Source organism: Triturus cristatus, chromosome 2_2, assembly GCF_964204655.1.
Source record: "Triturus cristatus chromosome 2_2, aTriCri1.1, whole genome shotgun sequence".
In the NCBI taxonomy this organism is placed as follows: Eukaryota; Metazoa; Chordata; class Amphibia; order Caudata; family Salamandridae; genus Triturus; species Triturus cristatus.
Genome location: NC_140582.1, coordinates 975,831,297 through 975,847,087, shown reverse-complemented (window position 1 = coordinate 975,847,087; position 15,791 = coordinate 975,831,297). Strand labels below are relative to the sequence as shown.

Here is a 15,791-nt window from a genome sequence, read left to right as displayed (position 1 = left end):
GAACTGTTTTACAATTCTCGCGGACCATAGAGATGGCCCCGATGTCTTTCGTCGAAAACGGGATATGGCAGCCAGATGTACCTTGACCGAAGAGTGCGCCAGACCTGATTTAGCCAGCGACAGGATGTAAGGTAAAACCTGATGTGGCAGGGATTTATAAGGATGGAGTTTATTCCTCTGGCACCACAGACAAAACCTCTTCCATTTTGCCCTGTATGTCTTATTAGTGCTTGGCGCCCGTGCCTGAGACAAAACATCCCTGCACTCCCTGGAGAGATTCAGATGACGGAATTCTCTGTATTCAGGAGCCACGCTGTCAAGTGTAGTGACTTCGGATCCGGATGGAGCACCTGTCCCTGATCCCGCGACAACAGAGATGGAATCAGCGGCAAGCGAATTGGGCGATCCTGGGAGAGAAGCAGGAGTTCCGTGAACCAGAACTGCTGGCCCCACGCTGGAGCAATGAGAATCATCTTGCACGGTTCCGCCTTGACCTTCCTGAGAACTCGAGGAATGAGGGGAATGGGAGGAAAAGCGTAGCAAAATGCGCCGAACCAAGCAATCGAAAGGGCATTCCTCAGAGATCCTCGATGGGGAACCTTGCTTGCTTAGAAACCGACATTTGGCGTTCTCCGGGGACGCAAAGAGGTCTATGGTCGGAGTACCCCATATCTCGAACACTCCCTCCAGCGTGGCTTGGTCTAATTCCCACTCGTGAGTCACTTCTGTCTGACGACTCAGAGCATCCGCCGTGATGTTGAGGCATCCTGCTAGGTGCTCGGCATGTAGGTTGACCTTGTGAGAAATCGCAAAATCCCAGATCGTCTGAGCTTCCTTGGACAGAGTTTGCAATCTTGTTCCCCCTTGCTTGTTGATGTAGTGCATGGCCGTCGTATTGTCCGTCCGGACCAGCACTGCACGATTCTGAATTCTGGGAAGGAACGCCAGCAAGGCTAAGCGAATGGCCATCAGCTCCAAGAGGTTGATGTGGTTTAGGCTCTGTGCTGGACTCCAGTGACCACTGACTTGAAGCTCCTGGAGTACCGCTCCCCAGCCTTCTAAGGAGGCATCTGTGGTCACCACCATAGGAGACGGTGGAGTCCGGAATGTTAATCCTACTGCGATGTTCTCCTTCACCAGCCACCACTCGCAGGCCTTGCGCATACCTGGTGTTACCCACACCTTGTCGTTGAATGACCCTTCTGCCTGGCGCCATTGTTTGTCTAACTCCTCCTGCAGAGGACGCAAATGAAGCCTGCAATGCAGTATTAATGGTATGCAGGATGATAACGATCCGAGTAAGGACTTGTACAGGCGAACCGACAAATATTTCCTCTGCAGCACTTGACGAGAGGAGGCGATCAGCTTGCGTTGACGCTCCTCCAACGGACGAGCGGTGCATAGTGTCGTGTCCAGAATAGCTCCCAGGAACCTTTGCGACCTGGAGGGTATCAGCACCAACTTGGACCTGTTGAGCTGAAGACCCAAGTGGGCGAACAATTGAATGCAAGTTGAAACGGCTTGAGAAGTCGCCATAAGCGATGGAGCCTTGACGAGCCAGTCGTCCAAGTATGGGAACACTTCTAGCGATTGCTTTCTGAGAAAAGCAGCGACTGGTGCCAGCATCTTCGTGAATATCCGAGGTGCAGACCGAAGGCCAAACGGAAGCACTTTGAACTGGAAATGGCTCTTGCCTACTGTGAAGCGTAGATATTGCCTGTGAGCTGGGTGGATTGGAACATGGAAGTACGCATCCTCTAAATCCAGGGACGCCAAAAAATCGCCCGGATTCAGTAGACGGAGAATATCCTGGAGAGTGACCATCCTGAAGGAGAGCTTGATGAGATAGGTGTTGAGCTCCCTTAGGTCTAGTATAGGACGCCACGTATCTTCCGTCTTCCGAACCAGGAAGAACCTGGAATAGAAACCCTTGCCCCTCTGCGAAAGAGGTACCGGTTCTATCGCCCCCTTGATGAATAGTTGGTGGGCTTTGAGATGTAACAGTCGGAGATGTTTTGCGGGACGGGCATCCGGAGCTCTCGTTGGAGGAAGATCTTGGAATTCCAACGTATGGCCACTCTGAACAATATTTAAAACCCACCGGTCCGATGTTATAAGGACCCAGCTGTCCAGACAATAGGAGATCCTGCCCCCAACCGGTGTCCTTGGTAGGGGAGGAACAGTAGTCAGAGCCAGGAGTCCGCTATTGCCTCTTGGCATTGTCTCGTCCCTGACGATTCTGACGTCCTCTATGGGACTGACGAGAAAAAGACGCCGATTGACCTTGGCGTTGGTTCGAGTACTGAGCCTTGTATGATTGTCCTGACTGCGTGGAATACTGACGCTGGTTACCTCTGTAAGAAGTGAACCCTCGTCCACGAGCTCCTCTGAATGGAACCATCAGATAATTTAAGGATCCTAAGGACTTTGCTGTGTCCGTGTCCTTCTTGATGCTTTGCAGGGCCTCATCGACATGCTTGCCAAAAAGCATTTCCCCGTCAAATGGAAGGTCCAGGATCTTATTTTGGACCTCCTGACGGAACCAGGTCGCTTTTAACCAGCCTTGACGGCGCAAGACCGTCTGACCCTGCCAAAGCCCTGAAAGCGGTAGAGGCTATGTCCATAGCACAGTCAATGACCTCAGAGGAACATCTCTCTCCTTCCATGAGGACTTGCTTGGCCTCCTCCTGACTAGAGTCTGTTAGTAAATCCATAAACGGCTCCATGTCGCACCACATTTGGCGGTCGTACCTGCCTAGAATGGCTAATGAATTTGCTGCCCGAACCAACAAACTGGCCATGGTGGAAAATCTCTTCCCTACATTGTCCAGCCGCCTGCCATCCTTATCCGGAGGCGTAGTCAAAGGTGTTGAAGGATTCTTGGACTTGCTCTGTGCGGCCTGAGATATCACAGAGTCAGGCTTTGGTTGTCCAAGAAGACATGCAGGACTGCCCTCAGGGGCCTTGTATTTCTTCTCCAGCCGGGGAAGAACCGGGATGACAGTAGCCGGGTTCTGCATAATCTTGATTCCCTCATCCCACACATGCTCAATGATGGGAATTGACCTGACAGACTTCTTGTATTGCGCCTTAAAGTCATAAAGAAAACAGTCCGACTGTTCCACTGTGAGAGGCAGACCAAATCTTTTGGATGCACGCTCCATAAGATTATGGAACCCCCCAATATCTGCCGGAGGCGACACGTTCGTGTCCCGCCCTGCAGCATCCGGATCTTGCATTCCAGTGTCATCAGGATCCACATCCGGATCCCCTGGATCAGTTAGTGGGACCACGTGCACCTCATCCTCGTCATCCGTGTCAACATCCTGTGTGTCCTCATTGGTAGGGTCCGGATACGAAGTCTGAGGAACCACTACTGGTACCACCACTGGTGAGGTACGCGGTATGTCTTTAGGTAGAGGTGGCAAGTCCACTGACGGCCCTCGCGGAACCACTGATGTAGATGGATGCACTGGTGGAACATCAGGGTGTGATGGAAATCGAGCTCTGTAGTCCTGCAACATCATCTGCAAGTCCGTAACCAGAGCAACTGGTAAAGCTATCATGTCCTGTCTCAAAGTGCGAGGACGTACTTCCTGCTGAACATATTGTTGTTCCTCCTGCTCATCTTGACCATAATACTCCTCAGTATCAGTCTCTTGCTGCTTTACATGCAGATCTGATGGACTGTAGGGATCCCCATACTGCTCAACCTCATCCTCCTCCTCCGACTCATCTAGTAGCATAGATGGTGGTAAAGGCGTAACCCGCCTAGGTGATGTCATGCTGAACATATTGTTGTTCCTCCTGCTCATCTTGACCATAATACTCCTCAGTATCAGTCTCTTGCTGCTTTACATGCAGATCTGAGGGACTGTAGGGATCCCCATACTGCTCAACCTCATCCTCCTCCTCCGACTCATCTAGTAGCATAGATGGTGGTAAAGGCGTAACCCGCCTAGGTGATGTCATGTCCGGTGTAATTTTCAACCTCTGTATTGAAAATCCAGAAACTTGACCCGTCGACGGTCCCGTCGACGGTCCCGTCGACGGAGTCGTCGTCGAAGGAATCCCAAGCGTCGACGAAATCGACGATGAAATCGTCGACGGCACGGTAGTCTTCGTCGACGGAGTGTGAATCGTCGTCGACAATGAGGTCGTCGACGATGCTTGAATCGTCGTCGACGGTAGGATCGTCGACGGAGCCTTTTTCTTCGTCGACGGCAAGCTCGTCGACGGAGCTTTCTTCATCGTCGACGGGACAACCGTCGATGGTCTCGTCGACGAACTCGTCGTCATCAGCATCGACGACGACGTCGCCGTCGTTGTCATCGTCGTCGTGGTCTTCGTCGTCGAAACTGCCGTCGACAGGAGCTTCATGGAAACCGTCGTCGACGACGAGAATGAAGCTATCGTAGACGATGAAACAGGAGCAGACATAGTCGACGGTCCCGTCGACGAAACGAAGGAAACAGTTTTTGCCGTGGAAATCGTCGTCGACGTACCTGCTTTAATCACCGTCGACGGACGCTGTTTCTTCACAGGAACCATCTGTGGAGTTCCTGCAGAGTGTTTCTTAGCAGGTTTTTCCTTTTGGGACGGAGGAGAAGATATAGAAACCTCATTTTTGTCCCTAGAGGCTGTGTCCACACCAGCAGCCTGTCCCTGCCTCTCCTTTTCACTTCCGTGAGGAGATTTCATGGGACCAGCCTCCTCAGACATTTCAGAGATCCCGTGAGGGGCTTTGACAGGGGGTTCGGCAGAGATGGAGGGAGATGACCTACCCCTCTTCTTTGATCTCCTGGAGGAGGTGTCAGAAATCGAATCCTCCTCATCTGAAGAGAGAACCTCCTTCCTGGTCTTCAGCTTTTGCAGCCATATCAGCAATCGACCCTCTCTGTCCCGCAAAGTCTTCGTAGATAAGGTCCGACAAATCTTGCAGTCTGTGGCCTTGTGTTCAGGGTATAAGCAGTAAATACAACTCTCATGCTTATCCTCAATGAAAAGTCTCTTCTTTCCACAAGAAGCACAGGGACTGAATAAGGCTTTCTTTTCCTTTTCTGACATAATGTCACTATAGATGTTAAAATGTAGATTTCTGAAAGAAAAAATTGAGAAAACTGAGTAGAGTTTAGTGGAGACTCCCTAGCACAACGTGCGGTAGAAAAATCTGAGGCTCTGAGCTCTCTCAGGAAGGTTCCAAAGGGTGAGGCTGTGCTGATTGGTCCTGGCAAAAGTTTGGGCTCTTTTACACAAAGAGGGTGATATACTACAAAATGAGATGAGGCCTAAGCCTATTTTCTCTTTTGTTTCTATGGTTATGATATATATTTTTTATTTACGGAGGCTCCCATTCCGACGACGGGGCATGATACAAAGCATGAGAATCTATGAAAGTTCCAATACTGGGGTAAGCTAGAGCTACTTTACTGCAACAATGGTTGGAGAGGCAAAAGAAGAGGAGGAGACTTGTTGATGGGCAGACCCCCGCAGACGACCTCTGCCCCTTAACGCTACAGTATTTGTAAAGAGGATTTGCCTGCTGCTGCTACTGTGGTCTCCCATGAAAGGACAGTGTGAGAAAGTGCCATCTTTCTTGCATGGTATGCCCCCACTTTTTGCTAAATTGCTGAATGTACTTCGATTGAGTGTACCCTGGGTTCCTGCCAATCAGATGCCCAGGGCCTATGTTCCTTCCTTAAACCACACAAACTCCAAATTGGCAAACCCTAGCCACATGTCAGCCCCTAGTAAATGGTACCCTAGGTACCCAGGGCCTTGTGGCCAGGGAAGGCCTCTAAGGGCTGCAGCACTCATTGTGCCACCCTCAGAAGCCCTGTACCCTTACACACACACACACTGCCCTTGCAGGCTGAGTGTCTGGGTGCAGGACAAAACAAAGAGTCGACATGGCACACATCACTGTGTACCATGCCCATCACCTACACTGCCAAGGCATATGTCAGCCACCCCTCTAGCTGGGTGCATTACGCCTATGGTGTGGGCACAGGAGCAGGAGCCCTGTGCCCCTACAGTACCCGGGTCCATTCCTGGGCACTGTAAGTGCAGTGCTGTCATTTAAGAGTACATGGTGCTGAGAGCTTGTCAAACACGAGCTCCACAGCACCATATTGGCAACACTGAAGCCTGGGAAGTTTGGTATCAAACTTCTCAGCACATTGAACCCACACTGATGCCAGTGTAGGATTTAATGTACTAAGCACCCCAGAGGGCATCTTAGAGATGCCCCCTTACAGCTAACTTACAATCCACGTCTGCTCTGAGGCTGCCCAGGCTGCCACACAGCAGACACGTTGCTGGACCCCTGGGTGGGAGAGCCCCTGCTCTCCCGGGCCTGCAACAATGCACATTCTGGGTGAGGTGAGAAATCTCCTCCCCCAGGATGAGCAAAGGGAAGCTTCAAAGGCAGGCCGCCATTTGGAGTTTCCCCAGGCCACTGCAACCCCCCACTCTGGCGGGAAGCTTGGCCGGAAACCCCATACAAGGACAGGGGATGTGCCAGCCTGCCCACCCCACCCCTCAGGTGGGGGAGGCGAGGTGAAGCACATCTCCGGGCTCTCGCCATCTTGAAGATGGGAGGCCCTACCCTATCAGGATTAGGCTACTGCCCCCCTCCCACAGGAGAGAGGCAGGATAGGGGGTGTACCCACCCCAGGACAAGGACCCATTGGTCCCTGGCCTTCACCTACCTGTAACGCCCCTAAATCTAGTATCTAGGGGCACCCTGAACCTTCCTTTCTTAGATTCCAGATAGAAAATTACAAGAAGGCTCAAAAGCACCCTGCACCCAGCCGCCCGAGTGGCCCTGGCAGTGCCCTCTCTACACTAACCTACTTCCCCACTTGCCCTGAGTAAGTGACCAGGAGCCCAGCTCCCACAGCCGCGTGGCTTGCCAGACAGCAGCCACCAACCAAGGCCCCCCTATCCCTCATAGGATAACATTGGGCCTAACTCTCTCTGCACCCGGCCGTCCTGAAACCGCTGAGGGTGAACCAACTGTACCTACCTGACACTGGGGGACCCCTGAGTCTATGCCCGGAATTTCAACTCTGCCAGTCGAGTACTTACCCTTAAACCGCTAACTTCATTTTCCTCATAGGGTAACATTGACTGGCTTTTTCTTCAAAAATCTTCTAAGTGTGAACTTTTCAAAACTGCAAAAATTCACCAAAAATCAGCCAAGTGACAAAAACGAATTTACTCACCTGCTCCTAGGTGAGCTCCCAGTGCTGGATCTTGGTGCCCAGCCCTGACCCTGAAAAGTGTTCACAACTATACTTGCCTCTAACTCATTTTTCTCCCATAGGAAACCATTGTCTGCTTTTCTGTGAAATTTCTTCTAAGTGTCTATTTTTGCAAATTTGAAATATTCTTTTCAAATCGTACCATTTCTGCAAACGAAATTACTTAGCTGTTTTAGATAAGGACCCCAGTCCTGGGTCTAGGTACCCAGTCCTGGATTACTAAAGTAACAATAAAGTACTCTACCTGCAATTTGAATTTCTTGCCATAGAGATCCATTGAAGGTTTTCTTTGAAATATTTTCTAAGTGCTAACTTTTGAAATAGCTAAATATTATTTAAAAATCATTACAGTTATTAAGTCGACTTTCATCACTTGATTCTGAATACTGACCCAAGGCTGGTTCTAGGAGCCAGACCTGGAATTCCAAAAGTAATCTGAAAAGTAATTTATTACAAATAACCTGAATTTACCATTGAGCTCAATGCATTGTTATGTTTAGGAAATAGGATTGTTTATTGCAACCAACTGTGACTGTTTACACAAATTTATTGCTTAAGATAAAAGTATTTATATTCAACCTCTCATTCTGAGAAAGTATATTTTTACCCCCTTTGTGGTTCTAAAAATAAAACAAGCATATATTTTATATATATAAACCATTGGCCTAGAGTTCAGTTATTGAGTGTGTGAAACCATTTGTTGACTGAGTGTGTACAATAAATGCTTTACACTGTCCTCTGGTACTGCCTTACTGCTCGACCAAGCTACCACTTTTGAGAGTAAGGTCATACCTAACTTTGACCTCTATCAGACTCTGGGGGACTGTGGACTCTGTACACCCTGTACCTATTAGGGAACAGTATATACAGAGCCACTTTCTCACAGACAGGTTCCTAGAAAAGCCCCCAAACCTACAGAAGTGTCCATAGTTCCTAGGCTGGGACTGATGCTCTAAGGACCCTTTAGTTGCCTTGCTGTCCTTAAAACGTTGCAGCGCAGAGTCAGCCTTGGCTCCAAACAAACGAGACCCATCAAAGGCAAGTCCAACAATGTAGCCTGAACATCTGGTGACAAACACGATCCCCTTAACCAGGCATATTGTCTCGTTGCTACAGAAGACCCAATTGCCCTGGTTACAGAGTCTGCAGTGTCCATCCCAGATCGAATTACTCGACAGGCAGCTGCTTGAGCATCGTCAAAAGTTCAGAAAAATGTCTCTGGCTCTCTGAAGGTAATTTAGGGACGATCTCTTTAGCTGAATCCATCAGGGCGTGAATGTAGCGTCCTAAAGGAGAATTGGCATTTGTGGAATTCAAGGTGATTACTGACAAAAAGATCATCTTGGTTGACTGCTCCATTCTTTTGGATTCTCTAGCAACAAGCGTGGTTAGAAAAAAACCCTGTTGATAATCTGGAAGAGCAAGAGGATTGAACAACTAGGCTTTCCAGTAAAGGATGGGATGACAAAAACAAAAATGGGTTCCCGGAGCCACTTCATACCTTCTAGCTAGAGTCATAAAACCTGCAGCAGAGGACATTAGCTTCTGAAAGATTTCCAAAATAAGCTCCGTTAAAGACTTATTGAAGGGCAAAAATGGCTCCGATGCAGAAGCTGATGAATGGAGAACCTCAGTGAGGATGTTAGACCTCAGCTCAGCTGAGGGAAGTGGTACCTTCAATAAATCCACAGCCTTGTGAATTACTGCATGGTAGGAAGTCACCTCAGGAGGTGGTAAACCTTTAGGTGACCCCAATTCCCACTCAGAGGAGGTATCCAAGCCACTTGCCTGTTGCAGGCCCTCAAAATGGGGTAAAGATCCATAATTCCCCCTTCTCAGCTCCCCCATGCTCCTCCTGGTACACTTCCTCTTCCAAAAGTCTTTGTGCCTCTCTACAAGATCTTACTATCAGTATCGACATCACCGGTGACCTCGGAACCAGCATTACAGGAGCATCCAAGGGTACAGGTAATGGAGCTGGATGAGGACGAACGGGGGCCAGATCAGATTCAGACGGCATCAGGGTTGATTCATTCAGAGGGCCACGTTACTCTTGAAAAGGGAAATTTGTCGGCAGTCTCTGCGCTGGTGGAGGCCAAATCACGGGAGTCATGGGCATTAAGGGCATGAAAGGTGCCTGTGGAAAATGAGGTGCAAACTCTTCAAGAGAATAGGCAAGTGGACCCATGAGGACCTAAGGCGCACCAGATAGAGTCGCATCCCTTGCAAAAATGCTAAACATAGCATTTAAAAAGCGAGTTGGATCTGGTCCTGGAGTTGGGAATGCTGGTATACGTTGGATCCAGATTAAAGTACTCTAGAGCCGTACGCAGAGGCACCAAATCTGGCTCCATTTGTGGAGTCGGAGTTCTCGGCGCCAGAGGTGTAGTCACAGATCTTGGCGCCGGTGGAGGAGATACAGACCTAGGAGTCGGTGGAGTAACAGCCCTCAGTCATGGAGCCAAGGACATCCCGGAGAAAGTGCTGGAGATCTCATACCTACGACGTAGTCTAGGAATCAGAGACACCGACTTTGGATGTTTGAAGAACAACCTCGAGACCCATGGCGCCGCTTTTTCTTGTGCTTTTTGGAATACCTTGCAGTGTGAGGCGTTGGAGACTTCGACCGAGTGCAAGATCTTCGATGACCCCTCTTCTGCTTCTTAGCTTTGGCTATGAACAACTTGGCCTCCCTCTCGTTCAAGGCCTTGGGATTCATTTGTTTGCATGACAAACATGCTCCAACGTCACAATCCGAAGACAAGCACCAAAGACAATCTTCATGAAGGTCGGTGATGGACATCTGACCTCCGCATTCTCTACACGGCTTGAATCTGGACTTCCTCAGAGGAAACATTTTCAGCAGCTACAAAGTTGCAGCAACAGAATCGAAGAAATCTCTCAGAAATGGAGAGCCTGGAAAGAAAACCATCAGGTGTTGACGGTGTGGAAAAAAGGGAACTGCCGTCAGCCCGCCAATTAGGTTTTCTTATGGCTGCGATGACATCACGCAGAGTCGCGTGTGGAGCCGATTCATTGTGATGTCCTTGTCAACGTGGGAGAGCTATGGAGAAAAGTTACTGTGGAATGCTACGCATTAGGATAATTCAAAAGGTAAGCATTCCACAGGCAGATTTATTCATTAGAAAAGGGCGCTTCACAGACCTGAAAGTTTCTTTTTCCAGGAAGACTGTTAGCCATTTTAGTGCGGCCCCAGAGATTCCAACTTGCAGAATGAGGAGGAAATGGGAGGTCTAGCATTATCATGGCTGCTGAGCCGCCTAGGTCCAAGAACGACGTAGTTCCTCAGTGGCTACTAGGAGGTGAGTCCCAATGCTGCTACCCGGTCTAAAACATGTTTGGGTGGGATGGAGAATAGTGTGAGTTACCAAAAAGCTGGAAAGGTGTTTGTTCACATGCTTTTCTTAGTACTTTGCATGAAACCGGGAGTAAGGAGATCGTCTATAGTTTCCTGCCAGGATAGGATTGACCGTGGAGTTTTTCAATAAGGGTTGACAAAGCTTGTTTCCATGCAGAGGAAACATTACCAAGAGAAGTGGAGAAGTGTGGCTCAATGATTAGAGCGGCAGACCCTGATGCAGAGGTCTGGCCCGGGACCAGGGTTCAATTCCCCGCCTCGGCGGGTCTTGGGCTCAAAAATTCCACGGACCTGATAATTCTCGCCTCGGTGCCATTCCAATCATGGAGTCCCACTCTGCAACTCTGGGCAATAGCTTGCTTAATCTCCACAACGGCCCCCACAACACTAAGGATGCCTGGCCTCCACCTTGGGGGTGCCCAGGAGTGGACGCCTCACAGGGAAAGCCAGGATGGGTTCCACAGTGGTATTCGTACAAGCGCCTTGAGACCCTTGCGGGTGAGTAGTGCGCTATACAAGTATCAATTTACATTTTTTTTTACCACTCTCCAAAGATTTCTGCCTATACAACAGCATCTGCTAACAGTAAGAAGCATTTGCAAAGCCAAGAGGCATGGACGGGTGTGTGTTTAGGGGTGGGGTGAGGGGGCAGGGAGGAGGGGTGTGTGCGTATATATATATACACTGAAAAAACCATAGGTTTCACACATGTTATAGTTAGCGGAAATTTTACTGATAAAAAACCAATGAAATTCCCCAGTTATAGTTAGTGCAGGCAACTATAACTCACGCGACCGCAATCCTCTGCTGATGCTAATACTGTATTTAGACACTTATTTGCCCATGTCTTCTTCCATACATTTTTAGCTATACATATATTACAAATATTTTTTTTTCATAAAGACACATATGTCATCAGCAGAAGATTGCGGTCGCGTGAGTTATAGTTGCCTGCACTAACTATAACGGGGGAATTTCATTGGTTTTTTATCAGTAAAATTTCCGCTAACTATAACATGTGTGAAACCTATGGTTTTTTCAGTGAATTTGTACGGTTTTTTAAATGCTAAGTTACTTTACGCCATTCGTGGCGTGCGCGCCCACTTAACGCAGTTCGTTCCGTGCGCGCACGGTGCGCTTCGCGCACCGTGCGCGCACAGTGAGCACGCGGTGCGCTTCGCGCACCGCGCGCCCACTTTACGCAGTTAGTGCCGTGCACGCACGGTGGGCACGCGGTGCGATGACAAAGCAAGAAAGCACGTCAACAAATCTGTTTCTGCTTTCCTCCGTGACTATGGTATGGGTGCCATTTACCACAACAACTTGCGTTATGACATGCAAGACATTTATAGAGGAGATGGTGTGCACTTCAATGATGAAGGGAACAGAGTCTTCCTCTTGAACCTTAGACTCTGCATCGGTACTTACTTGTAGGTACCACTAAAAAATCATTTCATAAACACAACGGCTCTTTTTAGAGCCCCCTAATATCTAAACACTTAAATCTGATTTTCATTTTTTTTTTTTTTTTTTTTCTACCGTACGCTTACCGTAAGCTTACCGTACGCGTACCCCGTGATTTTTTTTAAAATCAATAAATGTTTTCTTTGTACTTTTCTGTCCTTCTTTGACCCCCTTACAAATGTTAGGGGGTCTGTAACTCTCCTCATTGCCCCCTTTCCTTGTTTTCACTCTTTTTTTTGAGAGTGAAATACACAAAATGGCGGCCGCCGCTTCCTGGTTTCGGCCGATTCGAATGTTTACTAAGATCTAAGAGCCAATCAGAATCGCGCTCGCGCACGCCACCGTACGCTTACCGTAAGCGTACGGTAAGCGTACCGTAAGCGGGCTCAGATATATATATTGATTTAAAGGCTATTTTCTCAGAATCTACTGAACAGATTTACACCAAACCTACAAAAGGCACTTCCTTGACCTAGGGACTACCTCTCTGCCAAATTTTGAGTAATTCTGTTCAGCCGTTCGGGCTGTAGCTCGTTCTAAAGGTCCTATGGAAAAATGCATGGGAAAAACGCGTTTTGGGACCCCCCTTTTATCTCAGCCCCCGCTTGACGGATCCCCCCGAGACTTTCAGGGTAGTAGCGGAGCGTAGCGCCCCACCTATTTTGAGAAATTCGCGAGGATTCGTCGACCGGCGCCAAAGTTATTCAAAATAGAATGTTGAGGTTTTCCTATGGAAACGTGGTCCTAACTATAACTACCTACTGGCGACCGCCAGTAGGTAATATATATATATATATTCCCCCGTTATAGTTAGTGCAGGCAACTATAACTCACGCGACCGCAATCCTCTGCTGATGCTAATACTGTATTTAGACACTTATTTGCCCATGTCTTCTTCCATACATTTTTAGCTATACATATATTACAAATATTTTTTTTTCATAAAGACACATATGTCATCAGCAGAAGATTGCGGTCGCGTGAGTTATAGTTGCCTGCACTAACTATAACGGGGGAATTTCATTGGTTTTTTATCAGTAAAATTTCCGCTAACTATAACATGTGTGAAACCTATGGTTTTTTCAGTGAATTTGCAAGGTTTTTTAAATGCTAATTCCTAACTATAACGTGTGTGAAACCTATGGTTTTTTCAGTGAATTTGTACGGTTTTTTAAATGCTAAGTTACTTTACGCCATTCGTGGCGTGCACGCCCACTTAACGCAGTTCGTTCCGTGCGCGCACGGTGCGCTTCGCGCACCGTGCGCGCACAGTGAGCACGCGGTGCGCTTCGCGCACCGCGCGCCCACTTTACGCAGTTAGTGCCGTACACGCAAGGTGGGCACGCGGTGCGCGTAGCGCACCGTGCGCACATGGAGGACATATTATGCGCTTCCTTGTGATAGGTAATCTGTTAAATTTAATTTGTAAGTGATGACAATAATACGCCATGCACAGAGAGTGGTTTTTTTTTTTTTATTAAAATTTTTAGCGTAAGCACACCGTACGCGTACGGTAAGCGTAATCGGCAAAATTTTCAAAAAATAAAAATGTACCGTTTTTGGCCTTAGGGGATCTTTGAGGACTCAACTAACATGGCTATGTGCATGGGCGCTGTCTAAACAGCCCCTTTATATGTTTTTTGCCTTTGTTTACAGCCCCCCCTCAGAGTGCGAGAGAGAAAATGGCGGCCGCCGCTTCCTGGTTTCGACCGATTCGAATGTTTACTTAGATGTAACAGCCAATCAGAATCGCGCTCGCGCACGCCACCGTACGCGTACGGTAAGCTTACGGTAAGCGTACCGTAAGCTGGCTCAGATATATATATTGATTTAAAGGCTATTTTCTCAGAATCTACTGAACAGATTTACACCAAACCTACAAAAGGCACTTCCTTGACCTAGGGACTACCTCTCTGCCAAATTTCTAGTAATTCTGTTCAGCCGTTCGGGCTGTAGCCCTGTCTAAAGGTCCTATGGAAAAATGCATGGGAAAAACGCGTTTTGGGACCCCCCTTTTATCTCAGCCCCCGCTTGACGAATCCCCCCGAGACTTTCAGGGTAGGAGCGGAGCGTAGCGCCCCACCTATTTTGAGAAATTCGCGAGGATTCGTCAACCGGCGCCAAAATTATTCAAAATAGAATGTTGCGGATTTGCTATGGAAAAGGGGTCCTAACTATAACTACCTACTGGCGACCGCCAGTAGGTAATATATATATATATATATATATATATATATATATATATATATATATATATATATATATATATATATATATATATATATATATACATACCTCTGTAAGTATAACATATATTAACGCTGGAGCTAAAAATAACTGTACTATGGCATTCTCTCTTCCACCATGAAATGCCAAGATGCAGGTAGAGTGGTATGAAGTGAGTTAGTGTGCATGGTGTGTTTCTGTTAAGGTTTCATGGTGGGTGAGGATATTTCGAAGCAATTCACCAAGAACTTGGTAATGCAGCTGGTTTTGCGATCTTTTGCCTTGTACAGTGAAGTCCCACGTCATTTTACAGCCATTTTAACAGTTACTTATGTGCCTACCTTTACAATTGATTCAGAAGTATCTTTTCCGTTTCCCACTTTCTCTGGTTCTACCAAAAAAGAAAAGAAAATATATGTTAACTTAGTATTACATCATAATTAAAATAGATCTTCTTTTGGAAAACTGTTAGGGGCATAAAGAGACTATAACACAAAATAATATGTGCAGTAATCTCGATTGTTGCATGTGCTTCCTGCTCCTCTCACCTAGGGTTGGTGACGACATGTGGAGTACTGAACGTGTCTCGGTGTAAGGATTCACAGTCATCAGTGGGTGATAACTGAGAAGACGAAATATTACTTCTGGTGGGGCATTGTACTTTCAACTTCTAACACATTGATGTGCCTTGACAAATGTTTGTCTAAGGGGCATAGGCCTAGATTTACAAGTCAGTCCTGGAATTACTGTTTGTGTATTGTATTCACGCCTGTCCCACCTCGCCACCGAGCAATTTTCAAGTTTGGACAGTTGGATTTGGCAATAATACTCAGCATCTACATTTACTGGGCCATTTCTAGTATGTTCTGATTTCAGTCATGTTTTTGCTCACAGATGGCAACTGCTTCAAGCAGGAGTAATATGTGCACATACACACACTGGGTTTATGTCTGGGTCCAAAAAGCTCAATAGGGCAGAGCAGTACTTACAACAGTGATATCACTCCACCGTCTGATTTGAATCAAGCCCCTAGTTGTTACTGGTGACAAGGATGAGATAAGTGTTGCCCTGGAGAATGTGGGTGGAGGGGGGCAGGGGTTAAAGCACGGAATTTCACTGTAGGTAGCAGATTCCCTCTCGTAAGGAGTATATGGAGGCTGGTATGCACAGGATGGCAAGAGGCTCCTGTTCCAAGGTTGATTGCAATGATTTCTGTTTACCCTTGGAGAATAGGTGAATGCATTTTCTTGTGCATAGATATGGGCAGTGGTGTCTGATCAATACATTTATTGATATGTTTTGTGTGGAAATATGCTGGATTTGTTTTTCAGAAAGATAGCTGGCCACCTGTTGAACGAGAGGGATCAATTTATTTTAGATGCAACTTGGTGAGTTGTTGCCTTTGAAGAGTTAGGTTCATGAAGATGGGACATGTGATGTGTGTCTTGTGATGTTTT

At 47.5% G+C, this 15,791-nt stretch overlaps 1 protein-coding gene across 2 annotated transcripts in view; it reads right to left on the bottom strand.

The window, feature by feature from the left end:
• Positions 1-15,791, bottom strand: part of BOD1L1 (biorientation of chromosomes in cell division 1 like 1) — a 338,666-nt gene that overhangs the window by 160,048 nt on the left and 162,827 nt on the right. For both annotated transcript variants that reach the window (XM_085642404.1, XM_085642402.1), the window contains exon 11: positions 14,676-14,725. In XM_085642404.1, coding sequence (XP_085498530.1) covers positions 14,676-14,725 — 50 coding nt within the window. The remainder of the gene's footprint in view (positions 1-14,675; positions 14,726-15,791) is intronic.